Source organism: Sceloporus occidentalis, unplaced genomic scaffold, assembly GCF_023333645.1.
Source record: "Sceloporus occidentalis isolate IW3139 unplaced genomic scaffold, rSceOcc1.0.p SCAF_8, whole genome shotgun sequence".
Taxonomy (NCBI): domain Eukaryota; kingdom Metazoa; phylum Chordata; class Lepidosauria; order Squamata; family Phrynosomatidae; genus Sceloporus; species Sceloporus occidentalis.
The window spans coordinates 34616412-34635553 of record NW_028316988.1 but is presented as its reverse complement, the minus strand read 5'-3'; the positions used below and the strand labels follow the sequence as shown (position 1 = coordinate 34635553).

The 19142-nt window shown below is 43.1% G+C and overlaps 1 protein-coding gene across 3 annotated transcripts in view; it reads left to right on the top strand.

Moving 5' to 3' along the window:
- The window catches only part of LOC149308656 (muscleblind-like protein 3), an 86147-nt gene that overhangs the window by 15870 nt on the left and 51135 nt on the right, over positions 1-19142 (top strand). Inside the window, exons 1-2 of one of the 3 annotated variants that reach the window (XM_089536235.1) lie at positions 12475-13122; positions 13381-14713. In XM_089536235.1, coding sequence (XP_089392361.1) covers positions 14540-14713 — 174 coding nt within the window. In that variant the 5' untranslated portion in view covers positions 12475-13122; positions 13381-14539. Of the gene's footprint in view, positions 1-12474; positions 13123-13380; positions 14714-19142 lie in introns of those variants that run through there. The other 2 variants (XM_089536237.1, XM_089536236.1) reach the window with 2 other exon arrangements.

Here is a 19142-nt window from a genome sequence, read left to right as displayed (position 1 = left end):
CATTGTCTTTAATGGGAATTGAGCATCCACGGATTTTGTTATCCACGGAGGGTCCTGGAACCAAACCCCAGCAGATAACAAGGACCAGTTGTAGTGTATTTTAACTCTTCTCCTCCTCTGAGTAGAATGGCAAAAGGTAAAAGCTTAGTTCATCCTGGGAACACCCCAAAATAAGCATCAACCCTATCTACTCTTTCCACCATGATGCCATTTCTGGCCTTTTTGGATGCTTCGATGGGAAAATGGCAGTGGTGGCACCTCTTTGGTGCTTCTCCTCCAAAGAGTGCCAAGAGGAATTGAGCTTAGAAGGATCTTGATAAGACATTTTTGTATGAGGACAGTAAACTTTGTCCTTTACATCCTTTGTATCGCGTGCATAAATCTTACCCTCAACTTATCCACGGGCCATTTCAAAATCCATAATTTTGTCCCCAAAACTTGCCCTCGGCTTATACATGAGGTTGACTTATAGCCGAGTGTAAACACAAACAGTTATAAACACAAACAGCAGCAAAGACCAGTCTCTTCTGGTTGACCTATCCAGATTAATTTTAAAGTATGAATTTTGAAGTATGTATGTATTGATTTTAATATTTATTTTGGTTTCATAAGCTCTTTTAACTGAAGCCATGTGCTTAATTTGTCATTGCTCCCCAATCCATAGGGAGAGGTGGGTAGGAAATAAATAAAAGATGACGGCTGAGATCATGATGATGCTTTGGATCTTGCAACACACTCTCTCTTTTCCTCTCCAACATTCAAGAGATGGAGTCTTTTCCTAAAACAATATTCACAACCCACTTCTAACCTGCAGGGTGTAACAATTAGGGATGGAAAAGACAGTTGTATCTCTTGAGTTTCTGAACAAATGCCATATACAAGTCGACCTTATGTTTAAGTCGAGGGCAAGTTTTGGGGTCAAAATTATGGATTTTGATATGACCTGTGGATAAATAGAGGGCAAAATCTAGGGGCATGTAACAAAGGATCTAAAGGATGATGCAATATACATTTAATCAATGTTAAAATACAGTGCGCTCTTTCCTTATGTGGGGGATCCATTCTGGACCCCCTTTATAAGGGAAATACCATGTATGCTCAAGCCCCATTTAAAACAATGGGGCTCGTGCTTGTGGTGCGGCGTGCAGGCCATGGGCATGAGCACCATTACCTCTTCCAGTACGTGACTTTCAGCATAAGCTGAAAGCTGTGTATGGCGCGCCTGCGTATGATGTGTGTGCACTGTACAGTACTTACATTACCTATATTGACCCATGGGTAGCAAGAGAATTTCTTTGGGGGGGGGTAAATTTTTGACTAAAATTTATAGACTTTATACATGAGTATATACAGTAGTTTCCTTTAGATCTGTAAAACGACCACTCAGAATTGAAGGAGCTGTAAGAGACCACTTTTGCATTGTGCATCAGGATGCGTGGCCCAATGAAAGAGGTTTTGCAAACGTTAGGAAGTTTGAAAATTCCCTTTTGAAAATTCCTGTCAAACTGGGAATATCTCTTTAAACAAAGGACAGTGACCAGGCCTGCTTTGTCTCCATAAATTTGGTTGAAGAGGCATTTTTCCACGCTCCCTTCCAGAGAGGCATTCTTTAGTGTGAGGAAGGAATATATTTTCCTCCCCTTTTTGCATGCCCCAGTAATGTCAGAAGCAGCCTTTCCAAAGAGCCCCGTGAAAAACAAATGTTTAGTTTCCATCTGATAAGGAGAAGTCTGCGTTTCAGGGAGGAAGAGATAACTAAATGAGCCGATAGGAAAATACCGCGGTCGGAGGCAAATTCTCCCGCCCAGCCGCCTTTTCGCAGACGGGTCTGGCTATATTTCAGTACAATGTCCCAGTTCTCTTATTTTTATGAGCTTTCTTGTCGTTCCTTCCTCCTAGGCCTTCAAGTCCTGAAAAACATGCAATTTCACCAGAACACCAACTTTCGGCTTTTAACAAAACATCCTTTCATGGCACTGTACTTGGCTCGTGTTTGACATAAGTCTGGCCAGAGTCACAGTCTCTCACGCACAAGGCGGGTGTGCTATGATATCGCACACTCGCACGGCGTTAGTGGTTTCCTGAGAAAAACTAGTTTTTCCTGATTTTAAACCAGGCAACTAACAAGAGAATTTCCAAAACGTGAGATTTAACACTTGGCCCACCTTTTCCAAATACAAATTCCCCAAAGCAAACCTTGATTTTGGCTATTTGATATACAGGACACCATTTGACCTCTCCAATGTATTTAATGGGACTTGAGCATCCATGAATTTTAGTATCCATGAATTTTATTTTAGTGGAACTAAACTCCAGCGGATACCGAATGCCCAAATACAAATCTTAGGATTCTGTAGGATAGTGTCATGGCTGGTAAAGCGGTGTCAAACTGCTTTAATTCTGCAGTGTGGATACTACCCTGTGATAAGGTCCAGGGTTTGCAATATCTAAGTAGAGTTGTTGGTGACCAGAGTTCATGGAGGTCTCACATTCAGAAGTATGCCGTATGTTGAAGCTGACTTTGCTCTAATTCTGGTTTGTTCAGAAACCAGAACTTGGATTTTCATCAAACTGGGGATGAAATGCACATCATCTGCAGCCATTGCAGTAAGCATAGAACAAATGTTCTGCAAATGTTAGTAACATAGAGGCTGTTGGCATTTCCATGTCTGTGATCTTTCGTAGTGGTGGCTTGCAAGGGATGGGTAGGTGGGACCGTTGTGGGGGGGAACATTGAATCTCTTTGCTGGGAATGGAGTCCAGCACCTGGGTAGTTTGTGTACAAACTAGAGCAGTGTTGGGATGGATGGCTGTAAAACCAAGCCAATCCTGTGGCTATCAGTCTAGCAGCCCAACCCCAGTAGCTTGGAACTGGAGAGATGGGGTAAACTGGAAAAGTAGTATTGACCAGATACGGTCAAGAGAAGTTGCTGTGATGCACCATCAAGTCAGCTTCAACATGTGGCATATCTCTTAATCCAAGACCTCCATGAGCTCTGGTCATCAACAATCCTACTCTGGTATTGCAAACTCAGGACCTTGTCACACTGCAGAAGCAGTTTGACACCATTTTAAGCGCCATGACTGTATCCTACACAGTTTTGGGATTTGAACTTTGGTGAGGCACTAGAGCTCTGTGACAGATCAGGATGAATGCCTCACCAGACAACTCTGTATTATTCTGTAGGCAGTTTATTTATTCAGTTATTAAATTTATATCCATTCCCACCTTTCTCCCAAAGTGGGATTCAAGGCGGCAGTTAAAGTGGGGTGAAACTGCTTTAATTCTGCAGTCTGGATACATTGACAATCAATCCACATGCCATGCAGTCATCCTCTTCTCCTCCTACCTTCCACTTTTCCCAGCATTATGACAACTTTCCCAATGAGTCATGTTACCTTGTAGTACATCCAAAGTACAATTGCCTTAGTTTAGTCACTTTTCCTGCTAGGGGAAGTTCAGCCTCGATTTGCTCCCTAACCCGTTGTGTTTGTCTTTTTGGTAGTCCCTGGTATCTGCGGACCATGGGAAATCCCTAATTTTTTACTTGCGGCGACCCCAAAGTGGCTCTATCATATGGTTTTCTTGGCAAGATTTGTTCATAAGGGGATTACTTTTGCATTCCTCTGAGGCTGAGAAAGAGTGATTAGACCAAGCTCATCAAATGGTTTTCCATTGCCAAGCCGGGATTCAAACCCTGATTTCCAGAGTTGTAGTCCAACACTTGAACCACTACACCTCTCCAAATTATTTTATACTGTTTAAAATTATGGGTGTTTTTGCATCACAGGTAGTTTAATCATTCCAAAGACCTGTTAATAAGTTCCTGAACTTCAAGTTCACAGTTTGGTGAGACGACAGTTTATGTTTCCTCCTTCTTTGGCTTTTCATTTCTGGGGACTTTTCTGGTGCACAAACCAAGGGTGCAATATGAAGGCACCTTTTTTTGAGAACATACCCTTTCTGCAAATGAAGTGTTTTTAGATAAGGATTAGCATCTTAGGTGAAGCATAAAATCTGTAATTAATATGAAGATGCGGCATGGAACATCCAAGAATGCAACATTTAAAAACAGGTCAGTATATCACGTCTCAGACTGCCCTTAAAAGGTTTTTCCTCTTTCCTATAGAAACGCCGGGATGTGTTATTAAAGTGGATAACAATATTGAGTCAGGGGTTGAGAAAATAATGCTATTGAGATGTATTTAATTTTTTGCTGAAGCATTGCCGCTGTCGCCTTTGGGACATGGCTCTTGGCTGTGCTGCTGTAAGGATGTGGTAATGTTTATAGGAGACCCGGCTAGCAAACAGTCTTATCTGTGTGACTGTGCAGCTTCAGTTCTTCTCTGCAGCCTTAAAATGTAGTATATTGCAGGGGTGGCGAATGGTTTTCTAAAGGCCAGGAGTCACCATTAGTTCAACAATGCAATAAAATAAGATAAAATAGAAATTGTTTGGAAGCATGACTGAACCAGAAGATAACTTGCTGGGCAAAGGCTTTAACCATAGCATTTCTCCAATTCTCCTATCATATTGAATTACAACTCCCATTATCCCCAGCCAGCATGACTCCCTTAAAGAATGAAGAATGGAGCTAAATATTCTCAGCTTGAGTGCAAGATAGATAGACAGACAGACAGAATGGATGGACGGACAGACAGACAGACAGTGTGGTTCTATCCACACTGCAGAATTAAAGCAGCTTGACACCACTTTAACTGTCCAGCTTTTGTGTCCATACCTTGACATCAGAAATACTATGGCCTGCATTAATTATTTATACTTTAATATTTACTGACGTATCTTTACAGTTAAGGGTCTTACCTACTTCTTTTGTAGCTGCCCTTCCAAATCTCAGCTTCCTTCTGATTTCTGGACTACGGTCTCCATTTTGACAGATGACTGAGCCAAGATACAGAAAATGATTAACGATTCAGTATCTTCGCCACCCATTTTAAAGTTATGTCAATCTTGTGCAATCATTTTATTTTAGTCTTAATATTCAGCGGTAACCCTGCTTTGGCATTTTGTTCCTTAAGTTTCATGAGTAGCCGTTCCAAGTCTTTTCTGCTGGCAATAATATGGTGTCAACTTAGTGACATTTCTTCCTCCCATTTTCATCCCGTCTTCCTCTGGGTCTAGTCCCAGTTAAAGTAGGCAAATTGACTCAACTGCTGCATGGTGAATCAATGTGTTAAAAAATCCAGTTGTTTGAGTGGGTCTCCTCTAGTTGAGACTTTGAGTGGAGTCAAGAATCTTTGCAGTTCAGGATTTATTTGGTGTGAGAAATGTGCGTAAGGTTTTTTGTTGGTTGGCTTGGAGAAAAATTGTCCACTTGTTTAATTGATATTCCACCTTTCTCCTTGCTCAGGACCCAAGGCAAATGGTCAAAAGCACAACAGCAGGGCAAGAGGCTGACTCTAGTCTGATGTGATTCAACTGCTGAGGATGCAAATCTTTGTAAATTTCCAGCACAGACCCAAGGCAATTTTCTGCACAAAAAGGCCACATACATTTTTTGTGTCGTAGCGGTTTGAGCTTTGGACTACAACTCTGGAGACCAGGATTCAATTCCCGGCTCGACCATGAAATCCCCTGGGTTACATTGGACAAGTTACACTCTCTCAGCCTTAGAGTAAGGCAATGGCAAACCTCCTCTGAACAAACCTTGCCAAGGAAAGTCCATGATAGGGTCGCCATTAAGTCAGAATTTATGACTTGAAGGCACACAACAGCAACAATAATTTCCCCTTCACACAGAATAGGTCATGAACTGAGGACCACTTATAAAACCACATAGTTTTCAGCGACGTTCTTGCGCCGAGGAGAAAAGGGGTAAAATTATTTATCTTTTCCACAAAGGTTTGCATCCTCAGCACTTGAATCACACCAGACTGGAGTTGTGCATTTGACATCCTCCTGGCAACAATGACAATATTTCCTGAACGCTTCTCGGTTGTATGGAGGGAAGAGGGCCAGCCTTTTCACGGCGAGGCGGCCAATGTTTCTTGAAGGGCCAAATGCAACGGTCTCCCTTAAAGGGAATGAACTCCGCTCAGGTGGGGAGGAGAGGAGAGAAGTGTCCTGGTACAAAATGTTCATGCTGAAAATATCCCAAGCGTCTAATCGGCTGCGCGTAGTGTTTGCTTTAATATAAGAGCTCCTTTGGTTTCAAACAGGTATGTGGTGGGGTTTTTTCTCTCCTCTTAACCAGGAGAAAGAGAAGAAGAGAAGAAGTTGCCATCTTTTGACATGGTTACCATCTGTACAGGTGCCATTTTAACGTATTTACAGAGCATGGACCCTATGGGTCTCTGTGTGTTTCGGAAGTTCAGACTAGCAGAGGGCTGATAGTCATTCCCATTTCCCCTTTTTTATTCTTTGAATTTTCCAAGAGGAAACGAAGAAAGCAAGTGAAACATGGCTAAGATGTTGAAGAATCTGTTGGTTAAAGTCTAATCTGCATTGCAGGAATAGTGCAGTTTGGTACCGCTTGAACTGCCATGGAAATCTTGGGATTTGTAGTTTTGTAAGCAGTTCATTCTTTGGCTCTGGTGCCACAACAAACTGTGGATCCCAGGATTTCATAGCATGGTGCCATGGCAGTTGAAGTGGCATCAAACGGCATTCTTTCTGCAGTGCAGATAATAATAGTAATTATTATTATTATTATTATTATTATTATTATTATAGATTCTGTCTCTCTTCCACATCATACCTGCTGGACATTGTCAGTCCTATGTGAAGTCGAAGGCTTTCATGGCCAGCATCCATAGTTATTGTGTGGGTTTTTGGGGCTATGTGGCCATGTTCTAGAAGGGTTTATTCCCGACATTTCACCAGCATCTGTGGCTGGCATCTTCAGAGAATGTGCATTCAGATAAACTCTTCTAGAACATGGCCACATAGCTCAAAAAAACCCACTAAAAATTGTCGGTCATCTTTCCTCCTTGTCTATGAATTCTGTTTCTAAACGCTTGCCCAAAGTTTTAATTGGTTAGTGGGACAATCTCCCTCGGAGTGTAGTGGAATCTCCTTCCTTGGAGGTGTTTAAGCAGAGGCTGAATGGCCATTGGTCAGGGGTGCTTTGATTGAGAGTTCCTGCATGGCAGAAAGGGGTGGGACTGGGTGGCCTTGTGTCTTCCAACTCTATGATTCTATGATTCTAAATCTAGGAAACATATTCAGAGTAGTTGTGTTGGATATTTAACAAAATGCAACAAAATCCAAAATGTAGACCTGAATGTGTCAAAGTGCATTATTTCTACAATGCATAGAATCATAGAGTTGGAAGAGACCCCAAGAAGGGCCATCCAGTCCAACCCCATTCTGCCACGCAGGAAATCTAAATCAAAGCATCCCTGACAGATGGCCATCCATCCAGCCTCTGTTTAAAGACCTCCAAAGAAGGAGACTCCATCACTCTACAAGAAAGTGTCTTCCACTGTCGAACAGCTCTTACTGTAAAGAAGTTCCTCCTAATTTGGACATAAGCTACTAAAAGGTTGTTGAGAGCTAGCTAGAATAGTCCAACACCAGCAATACAAGGGAGAGCTGGATGTCAGCTACAGGAGGGGGATGATAGTTTGGTGTGTACATGCAATTGGTTTGGTGCCTGGTGGATCTGTCTTGGGGGCCATTCTACAGATTGAGGAGAGGAACATCTCCGAGAAGATAATTTAGAAGGCTATTTGCAAGCTGGAACATGTCCAGAGGAGGGGAACCGAAAGAGTAAAAGGTCTGGAAGTCAAGCCTCATTAGAAATGGTTGATGGAATTGGGCACATTTACTTTATAGAAGAGATGAATGACAGGTGATATGTAGCCATCATGAAATATCCGAAGGGCTGTCAGGTAGAAGACGGGGAGAGCTTGTTTTCTGCTGCTCCAGATAATAGCTGCACCTCGAGCTTATCGGGAGGAAAGGCAAGATTTTTTGAAAACGCAGCTGCTAATGCTGCAACCCGGAGGCCCTTATCAAGTTGGTATTTCAAATATTCTTCTCAAGACCTACCATGAAGAGAGGGAAAAGCTCTTATCCGTGACTTCATTACGTCCAAATCCACACCTGCACTCTTTTCCTTTCCTTTAGTCATCTTAGGCTGTGAGACTTTGTTTTTCGGTCCCACGCCGAAGTGGAAAATAAGATTTCTTCGGCACAAAATATTTCCTGCGCATGCAAGAATGTAATTGGGACTTGCGCAAAATTAATACGCGATTGATTTGCATATAAAACAACATGTTCTGTGCAGGGTGATGCATTTTATGTGCAGGAGATGACATTTCTTCATAGAAATATTATTTTCTGCACAGAAAATGCGCTTTCCTGCATGTTCTGTGGAGAAGCAGCATGTGTGAATTTTGCGCAGCAAAAGCCCGGAATTGTGAATAGCTTTCTAAAGCTGCACGGTTTGCAAAGACTTTCTCACAGCAGGGAGAAAATTGCAAAAATTCTTCAATGCTTCCTCGAAGAAGAAGCTTAGTGAAGATTTACATCCCTGCTTTTCCCAGAGACCTCAGGCCTGACACCGCAGCCCTTGTGCTTTGCAACGTTTTGTGACCTGGATCTGCCACAAAAGCTGCAAGTGTGCCATGGCCGTGCCCAGTGATGTATGGGTTCGCTTAACCTCTGCAGAGTGTGTTGCTTGGCTGGCCAAAAGGGGATTAGTTACGGGGAAACTAAGAAGGATTTGACTGCCTAACTAACGGATTCCTCCTCCGTCCTTGCCTCACCTCTGCTTGCATTTTTGCAGTCTCATCCCTTGGCCAGGAGCATCTTTCATGTGTGACTTTGAGGTTTTGGGGCTCATCCTGTGACCAGCGACTGTGGAAACCAAGCAGGGAAGCATTTTGATGTGGCTCCTTCTTTAGAGGTTTTTAAACAGAGATGAGATGAGCATCTGTTGGAAGTGTTTTGATGGTGTCCTTCTGCCATTCTCCATGAGAGTTTTAGGGAATTTTCCAGTTGCACCTTTTATAGCAAAATTGCATCTCTGCTTGAGAACGCAGAGGAGACCATTCACCTTTGTAGGGAAAATCTGGGAAACGAGTACAAAAGCACCTTTGAAACATCCAGAAAATGCATTTCCCTGCACAAACATGTTGCTTAATTTGCACACCTTGACTTTAATGTCAACATACAGCGAGATCAAGGATAAAATGGAGACTTTCTGGATTTGTAAACCTAGCATAAGGTTACCATTGCTGTTGTAGTTTTGGTGTGCCTTCAAGCTATTTTTAACTTATGGTGAACCTATCATGGGGTTCTCCCAGCAAGATTTGTTCGGAGGGGGTTTGCCATTGCCTTCCCCTGAAGCTGAGAGATTGTGACTTCAGTACAATATTCTAAAAGCAGCCTTCTTGGATGCAGCTCAGCTTCATCTTTCGCAACTGAAGAAGGTTGACGCTGAAATGTTTTGCTCACTGCAATATATGTTTTTATACCTTGGGGAACCCCTTTAAATCTATCCAAAATCTGAATTCAGTGCCCCCCTGACATTGGAGCTTCCAACCATCTCTGGGGAGCAGAGGGGTGCTCTGTTGTGTAGGCCAGACAATATGTCCAGTTGTTTAAATGCCTAAATAGGGATTGGGATTTCCCAGGATTTGGACCAGATATGATAGGTGACTCAGTGAAAGTTATGGCCGAAAGAGAGTGTTTGGTTACTTTCTAAAGTAATAAAGTTTAAATAAAGAAGATTTGAAGTGGGGTGTCTTTAAAATGAAGGTGAGGAACCTGCAGCCATCTAGATATTGGGGTTTTTTTGTGGGGGGGGGTTGGGCTATGTGGCCATGTTCTAGAAGAGTTGGCCACATAGCCCCAAAAACCCACAAAAAACTATGGATGCTGGCCATGAAAGCCTTCAACTTCACATCTAGATATGGTTGGACTCCACTACGCTCCCCATCAGCCCTAGCAAACATAGCTGGTGATGAGGGATGATGGACTTTGCAATCTGACGACATCCAGACAGCCGCATGATCCCCAGATACTGGCTAAAAGAGATGCATCTCTGCCGATTAATGCGGCAAGTTTGGGCTAATAATAACCTGGCTGCTATCCCAGAGGTAACAGCAACTTTATTTCCATTGGCAGGTTTTCCAGATCAGGGGAATGCTTTTCTGCTTCCTGAATAAATGCCACACAGTTCTTTTTGGGTTGTTGTTTTTTTGTGTGTGGTTGTGTTGGCATGGTTCCGAAGAGAATTCCACCGTATGTCCCCACCCATCCGATCGCCTGTGTGAACTTGTTTGTGGGGCTTCGCCCTCTGCTTTTGTTCTGAGTTGCTGGTTCCACACCTTCTCTTTCTGGACTGAAAGGAGCTAATCCAGGCGCTCTACATTCAAATGGGATTTGCCAGAGCTCTTTTTGTGAATTGAGGATTGGCGGGGAGGAAGGTCTCTTCCTGCGCCCTTAATCCCTGGTAATGCATGTGTGTGTGTGTATGTGTGTGTGTTTAAATATTCCACAATTCTCAGAATCCCTCAACCAGCGTGCTCCAAAATCTGGGACCATCCACCAAAGTTCCAAAGTCTGAGAACAGCCACCAAGAAGGACTTCTCCCTTGTTTCCTCCAGATGTACAACTGGCCCTCCACATTTTCAGCTTTGACTTTTATGGATATGATTATTCATGGATTTGATTAATACGTTATCTCTAGGTCCTCCTAGACTCTGCCAGAAGTTGACCATAGAGTCATACCGCAGCACCTAAAGATCCCTAGAGAAAACACTTCTCTAGGCTTTTGTAGGTCCTCCAGTGCAATTCTATGGTCAACCTCAGCCAGAGGTTGACCATAGAACTCAGATGAAGGACCTCAGGTAAAGAAAGAGGAGTTTTCTATTTGCAGTTTCTTTCACTTTCAGGAGGGTCCTGTCTTGTGCCCCTAACCCCAGTGAATGAGGGGAGCACTGTATAAGGCAGCTTTCCATGAACCTTTTAACCCCAGCTGTCCATAGTACAGTGCACCTGTGCCATAGGTGGGTGCACTATATGTGGCTTTGAGCTTACACTGAAGCAGCGTGACAATTAAGAAAATGGCGCACATGTCCATGGCATGCGTGTTCCCCCATGCCGCGAGCATACATGGATTTCTCATTACGTGGCTGGATCCGTTCTGGGTCCCCTGCATAAGGGAAGGGCTAGTTGTAGCTTTTAGAAACCCACAACTAGAGGCTTTCCAGAGGCCCACAACAAGGTCACCACAACCCCTTCATCCCCTACCCATTGTTATCTTCTCAGTATCTGGTAGTATCCAGTGGTATCTAAGCGTGAAAGAGAAAATATGGGTTATTGTTGGTTACCTTCAAGTTGTATCCAACCTATGGCGACCCTAAGGTGAACCTATCACAGGGTTTTCTGGGGCTGAGAGAGTGTGACTCGCCCGCCCAAGTGAGTTTACATGGCCCAGGTGGGAATCGAACCCTGGTCTCCTAGTCCAATGCTGAATCCTCTACCCCATGCTGACTTACAGAAGATGTGAGTGTGTCTGTCTCTGTGTAAGAAATGGCTTCTGTTTTTGGTAACTATCCAGCAAAAACTCATTACAGTCAGTCAAGCTTTTTGTTCATTTCTCTTTTACGTTGTCATGTGTGTAAGGCTGCTCTTTTCATTTGGCATCTTTAACTTTTTCTCAGGCAGCAGTATCTTTTAGGGACCCAACAGATTCTCAATCCTTTTGTCCGGCGGTATTGTAGAATTCCTGACCAGTCTTTAATATTGCAATTGGGGCCACATGTTGAACCGGTTTCCAGGTCAACAAATTGGCTGCCTGTCCAATGGAACAAAAATGCTGGAAATGAAAAAGCAAACACCTTAAGAGGCTTGATGCAAAAATGTCGAGGTGAAGGAGTTAATGTCTTAAAACCAAAAGACATGCTCCTCCATTTCACAGCAGCTTGGCGAGATTGAGGGCCACAAAGACAGCCTCCAAGACATATATGGCGCCCTTGGGCCAAGCTTTGCCCACTCCTCAAATAGGACCAACATGCTGGAAATGGGAAAATGAACACCCCAAGACACTTGATGCAAAATCTAGAAGTGAAGAAGGAGTTAATGTTTTTCAAAAAAGAACAGAACCTCCTCCTCCGTTTCACTGCAGGGTTAAATTTCAGTGCTGCGGGTTTTGCTTTTCATTTCTGCAGGAAAGGAAAAGAGGAGGAGGAAAAGAAAGCATCCAGAGAAGGAGGTTTTTCTTTCTTTCCAACTCAAAACCTCTCCCTGTTCTCTGCTTTGGGTGAGCGAGAGAGGGTTAAATGCAACACACAACGGGCATGTAGTAGTTAATGTGGCGAGACTGAAATGACTGGCCAACGGATCACCAGCAGTACTCCTTCTGCATCGGTTCTTTGTATATGCGGGAGCTATCTAGGCTCTCAGCCCTGAACATTCGCCACAGAAGGGAAGGGAAACCTCCCACCCGCCAGACACACATGTACACAAACATTTCCTTCCCTTGAGGGATTTATAGTTGAGCGGAAAGAACAGAAGGGCCACTGGTTTTCTCTTGCCTTTGTCTCCCAAAGCTATGGAACGGACATCTCCCCCCACCCAGTTTATGTCTCGCGGCATTTCTTTGCGTGGCACGGTGCCACCCTGACCCCGCCACCTGCTCCCGGGTACATTTCAAATTTTCATGCCTGGGGGGAAGAGGACGAAATAGAGGAACAGTCGCTGTTTCTCCCCCCAGGCTGGCTTTTGCGCATGCAAATGTGCATCTGTTTGTGGGAAAGGGGGGAATTGCATGACATAGGGATTATTTTTGTGTGTGTGTGTGGCACAAAGCGGCACTGTGCCACGGCTCCCCGTGGCATGCGGCTGCAATGGAGGCCGTGCCGGTCGGGCTCTTGTTGCCGACCCGGAGGGACATAGCGGATGCACCGGAGGGGCCTTCCGTCGCGAGGTGAGGCGGAGGCGTTTTCCGTGTGGCGGTGGGCACGCGGAAAGAAAGACTGAGTAAGAGAGCGAGAGAGTGTGTGTGAGAGAGAGAAAGAGAGGAACGGGAAGGAAAAAAGAAAGGAAGGGGGCAAAAATGAGGGAGAACATGTGCCAGAATTTATATGAATATGAAACAGTCTTTCTTATTGGATGTCTGCCCAGATTTTTCTGCTGCAACGGGAAATGTAATTGGCTGCTTCCTCCTACCATGCGCAGCTTTGCCGTGTAGGGAAATGCCCTTTTCTCTCTCGTTCTTTCGCTCTCTCTCTTTAAAAAAAAACATGCCTACAATGGCTGGCTTCTTCACCGCGCCACTCTGTCAGTATCTGCAGGTTTCCTGTTAAAATGAATTTTCTCTTCCTTCGGAGGGAGAGTCCGGAGAGGTTGAAGGGTGGGGTCCTCGCCTTGGCTTTCGCTGATATTATTTCTTTTCTCTTTCGCAGGTTGCTGAAAAGTGCCTTCCTTGAAGCTCTCGCGACCGCCACTGCCGCTTGGATTGCTCTCTAAGGCTTTGCCGCACTTGCTTTTTAAAAATATAAACATAGATAATACACAAACACACACACACATACACACATATATATATCCCTCCTTCCCCCTTTTCCCTCTCTTTTGGGTTTATTTTTAAAGCAAAAGTCCGACGTTGCTTCTTGCGTTCTTCTCCTGAAGGCGACTCGTCCATCTTCTTTTTCCCGTCTGGTTTTTCGCTGGATTTCTCTTCCACGACGCAAATTTGTTCGGCCGCTTGTTCTCTCCATCTCCCCCGGCTCTGACTATGTAGCAAACTCAACTCTTGGAAAAGGAAAATAAATCACATTAGACGACACGAAAGGAAGCCTTGATTCGATTGGTTTTTAATACTTGCAACTTCATCTGTTTTTTAAAAAGATACAAAGAAGAAGGAAGAGGAGAAAACGTCTTCTAAGATTTCTCTCTGCTCCAAGAAACGAAACCATTCCATTCAACCGACGTCTTCGACAACAACGTCTAGCTTTTTGTGTTGCGGTTGTTTTTATTTTTCCCATTTTAATTTCCCCTCCTTTTTTTCTTTCTTTCTTTTATGGGAAAATAGTCAAAACCAATAACTGGAGAGCACAGAATCCTTCCGGGAGGAGAGAAATTTAAAAAGGAAAAAGGAAAAGTCTGCCAGTTATTTTGAAATAATAATTTTGGCAGGGGCACAAAATATATATATATATATATATATAACATTTCTATTTTAACTTCTTTGACAATTGCACTTTTAGGAGCTGGCCTCTAATTTGATTTTTTTTCTCTCTCTTTAATTCTGATGAGATTTCTATTTTATGATTGGCTTTACGTTTAAACCTTGTTTTCAACAAAACCCAATTTGAATTCAATGGAAACCTAAGTGCTGACAAATAGAAATTTTACCAAAGCAACAAGTTAGTGATTTCTTCACATTTTTTTAAACTTGAATTCCCCCCTTTTTAAAAAAAACACAACCCTTTAACCTCCCTTTTCTTTTAAAATAAAGCAGCAGTGCAATTCTTCTGAAGAAGGGTGCTGCATCATCTGAGTTTTCTTCTCTTTTCTTTTTTCATTCCTTCCTTTTTGGAGGAAGGGGGTATTGTTTTTAATATGGCTGTGAACGTTTCTTTGGTCCGCGATACAAAATGGCTGACTTTAGAAGTCTGTCGCGAATTCCAGAGAGGTACTTGTTCTCGATCCGACACCGAGTGCAAGTTTGCCCACCCTTCGCGGAGTTGCCACGTGGAAAACGGACGCGTCATCGCCTGCTTTGACTCCCTAAAGGTAAGGATTTGCTTTCCCTACCTGTCCTGCTGAATTTTCTCTATGCACCCATGTGCTCTTTGCTGGTCATTGGTTCAGATATCAAGCATGAGAAAGAGAATCCCTCTGGTTGGCACTGGATGGTTTTATAGAAGCTCAGAAATAGACCATATGGCCTCCCATCCTCTTGGAGTCCTCAAAGTCCTCAAAAAATTGGGATGGAAGGACTTAGGAGCCTGGTAGAAGGAATTATCATCAGATGAGTCAAGCTTAGGGCTGGTTGGACCAAGGGGTCAAGTCATTTCTGTCAACCCAAATGAAGAAGCTGAAAGAAATAATGGATGTAGTCATGAGAACCTGGGGAGATGGTTCCCAAACTTTGGTTCTCCAGGTGTTTTGGATTTGGATTTTGGATCCCTGAACATCCATGACACTAGCTGGGGTTTCAGGGAACTGATGTACAAAACTCATGGAGGTTGAAAGTTTGGGAACCACTGGCCTGAGGGTTATCTTTAAAATAATTATTATAACAGGCATGATGCCTAGCGGTTTAGACAATGGGTTTACATGGTTTTGCTGTTAAGGTAGGCTAACGTTTGTATGTTGGAGATGAGATGGACTGAAGCTGAGGATGAGTGAGATACCAAAACTTCAGAAGGCTTGGCTTCAACCAACATGACTGGAGGATTCTGGAAGTTGTAGGCCAATCTTTCTCAGACTTTACATTTCTCAGGCTCATGGTTCCTCTTTTGTCATTAGCTATGCTTTGCTGTCTTTGGTGTGCATGGATGTGCCTTCAAGTCACCTGTTGACTTATGGTGACCCCATGAATATCACAGGGTTTTCTTTGGCGAGCAATCCTCAGAAGTGGTTTTTATAAGTTCCTTCCTTTGAAATAGAGCCTACATCATCTGATATTCCTTGGTGGTCTCCCATTCAAGTAGAGCTGACCCTGCTTAGCTTCCAGTATAAAACCTACTGCCTTTGGGGCCATCTTTAGTAGCCATTAAAAGCTTGGGCACTTAATGCTGCAATGCACAAGGCATGGTACAGCTCTTCTTAGCAGATCCTTTTTTTCTGTGTGTAGGGGGGCAACAAAAGTAGTAAAGAAACAAGGCTTTGAGAAGATGAGGATGACATCTGGACCCCAGTTCCAATCATCACCATCTGTATGATGATACTGGATGGCCCTTGTGGTCTCTTCCAAGTCTATAATTCTGCAATGCTATAATCTATGGTGAATTCACCTGGATGTTTTGCCATTCCATTTGGAATTGATCACAATGGCACAGTTACAAAAACCGATATGACTTGCAGGCTACCATATTATCCTATGGATACCTGATTGATTCCTAAATTCTTGGATAAAATCCTCATCATTGATGGTTCAGAACTACAACCAGTAAAGAACTGGTTGACTGTGAAACAAAGATGGTAGTGGTTGTGGTGGTGATGATGGAAAACAATTGCAGTTCTAGTAGTGATGCCTGGGAGCAATTCCAAATGTACTGACAAATCACATGAAGGAAATTGCCATATTGTTGTTGTTGTGTGTCTTCGATTCATTTCCAACTTATGGCAACCCTAAGGTGAACCGCTATATTACAGTTACAAAAAGTAAGCCTGGTTGGAATCTGCCACATTGATACCTCCCTGATGGCTAGATTTTTGGACAGAATGTGGATCATTTATGGTCTAAAACTCCATTCGGTAGCATCAGTTGGACTATGAAACCCATAATAACCACCATATTTAATTTACAGATTGATTGAGTCTTCCTTATCTGAAATGCTTGGGACCAGCAGTGTTTCGAATTTCTGATTGATTGATTGATTGATTGATTGGATTTTGGAATACCTGTATTTGCATATATGTACATAATGAGATATGTTGAAGATGGGATCCAGGTCTAAGCATAAAATTCATTCATGTTTTACCTTATACCCATAGCCTGATGGTTATGTTATATAATGTTTTAATAACTGTGTGCATGAAACAGAGTTTGTGTACATTGAACAACCAGAGAGCAAAGGTATCAGTATCTCATGCACCCATGAAAAACGTTTGGGTTTTTGGAATATTTTGGAATTCCAGATAAGGGAGACTCAACCTGTATAATAACTAAATATTATTAAACATTAGAAATTTTAATTGCTGTTATTATAAATTATAATAACATTAATAATTCATCATCAACATCATTTTTATTTATAGCCTGCCCAAACTCTAGGACTCGAGCCAACTTGTAGATGAGGCAAGTAGCCAAATCCATGATAAAGGCTTACAACTCCATTTAGTCCCCCTCTCCGAAATGTCGCTCCCCGCTCATGCCTTCGATCTAGTTCCATGCGCTAGGAAAACAAATATGGCCCCATACAGACAGGCCAAAATAAAGCTGCTTGGGCTACTTTGTAGGTATGCTGTTTAAATGATGCATGTGTCCTAAGAGTCCGGAAGCCATGCCAAAGCCACAATCCAGTCCTAAGGACTGGAGCACAGCTTTAGTGCAGCTTCCAGACTCTTAGGAGGCATGCATCATTTAAACTGCATACCTCCAAAGTGATCTGAAGCAGCTTTATTTTGGCCTGTCTGTATGGGGCCTAAGTTGCCCAAGAAACATACCAGAGCAATGACAGGAGATAATGAATTTAGCTCAGCAATCCCAGCCTTCTTGCTTGCTTGCTTTCCAGCCTTCTTCAGATGGATCTGGTCTCTTTGAACCTGCTCTTGGCTTTAGTGATCAAGCAGGAAAGCAGAGGATCACTCTGGCCTCATCTGCACTGCAGAAATAATGTGGTTTTACACCACTTTAACTGCCATTTCTCAATGTTATGGGATCCTTGGATTTGTCGTTTTTGTGAGATATTAAGCCTTCTCTGTCAGAGAGTTCTGGTGCCACAATAAACCGCAGAGTTTTGCAAGACTATTCGCAATTTGGGACACATTCCACGCAAAATTCACATGTGGTATTTTTGCACGAAAAAACAGCTTTTTCTCTGTGTGGGAAGCTGCATTTTGTGCACAGGAAATGATATTTCTGTGGTCAGAAAAAAATGCTCTTTTCTGCAGAGAAAATGCTGTCTTGAGTGCAAAATAACCGCCCACAAATTTTGCATAGAATAAGTCCCAAGTTGTGAAAGTATTTGTCAGTCCAGGCGTCTTCTCCCCTGGGTTTCCTTACACTTGAGAAAGATATGTTCCAAGCATTGGATGAATATTTTCAAATATCCTTTCCATTGCTAAGAGTAGGCTGGGAATGGCAGTCCAGTGAGATCTGGAGCACCACATGATTCTCACCCCTGTTTTTGAATAATCGTACCATTGTTTTGCATGCATGCGCTCTCTTCTGTGGGGTCGTATCCAAAAGTACAAGGAGGAGCCTGCAGCGTTGCTCTCCCCATAGATTTGGTACCTAACTCCCAGATCCTTGAACTCTGTCAAGTCAAACTGTTGCTATTTAAAAAGGAAGGGTTTCTCGCTCTCTCTGTGTGTGTTGCGGTTGTTTTCCTCCCCTTTGTTCTGCCATGTCCTTGAATGCTTTGAGCTGCCGCCAGCCCAGCGGCATCAGCACAATTACTCGGGATAAGAAGATTAATATGTTTACATTGCTTTTTATGACATTTGTTCGGGGGCTCAATATTTTTGTGCAACAATCCCCTTGGAGTCCTGCGTTTGGGGCGCGTCCAACGGAGTGGCCAAACCCGTTTTCATTTTTTGATCCCTGAACATGCCGGTTTCCTTATGTTGATCTCTGGCTTGGAAACAAATCTGTTTGACTTCCAAAGCTGCCCTGACTCAGCCTATCGTCCAGATGGGTTTCGCAGTTATTTCTTTGCAATCTGGCCTGCAAACTGCTTGGAAAAACCAGGGTCTTCTTGGTCTCTGGAACTTAGCTCTTGGAGAGGTTGGACTGGTACCTTCCTCACTATCCTTCTCTAGACAGGTGAAGATCCTTTTTAGCATTGTTTGCTCAAGGGAAAAGCATCTTCTGTAATAGGCGTTACCATCTGTATTTGTTGTTTCTCTTGTGAATGGCATGCTTTTAATCCCTTCTAATTCTGTCAACAGTTTAATTGCATTTACACTTTTGTATGATGTGTGCATTTAGCTGTGTTTGTTAGGCACCTTGAGTCCCAGGGCTGAGAAGAAGACAGGATATTAATAATATGAATAAGAACAGTGATCACAATCTCAACATGACTAACTGAGGCTGTCATATGTTCAACGTATCATGAGATGGCATGACTCATTAGAAAAGAGGATAGTTCTGGGTAAAGGAGAAAGCAGTAGGAAAAGAGGAAGACCCCAGTACATGTGGATAGACTCCACCAAGAAAGCCACAACTGCCCTGAGTTTGCAGGACCTGAGCAGACACATTAGTAATAGGGTGTCTTGGAGGTCTCTCATTCATTGGGGTGCCCTAAATGGAAGCAGATTTAGGCCACTGATA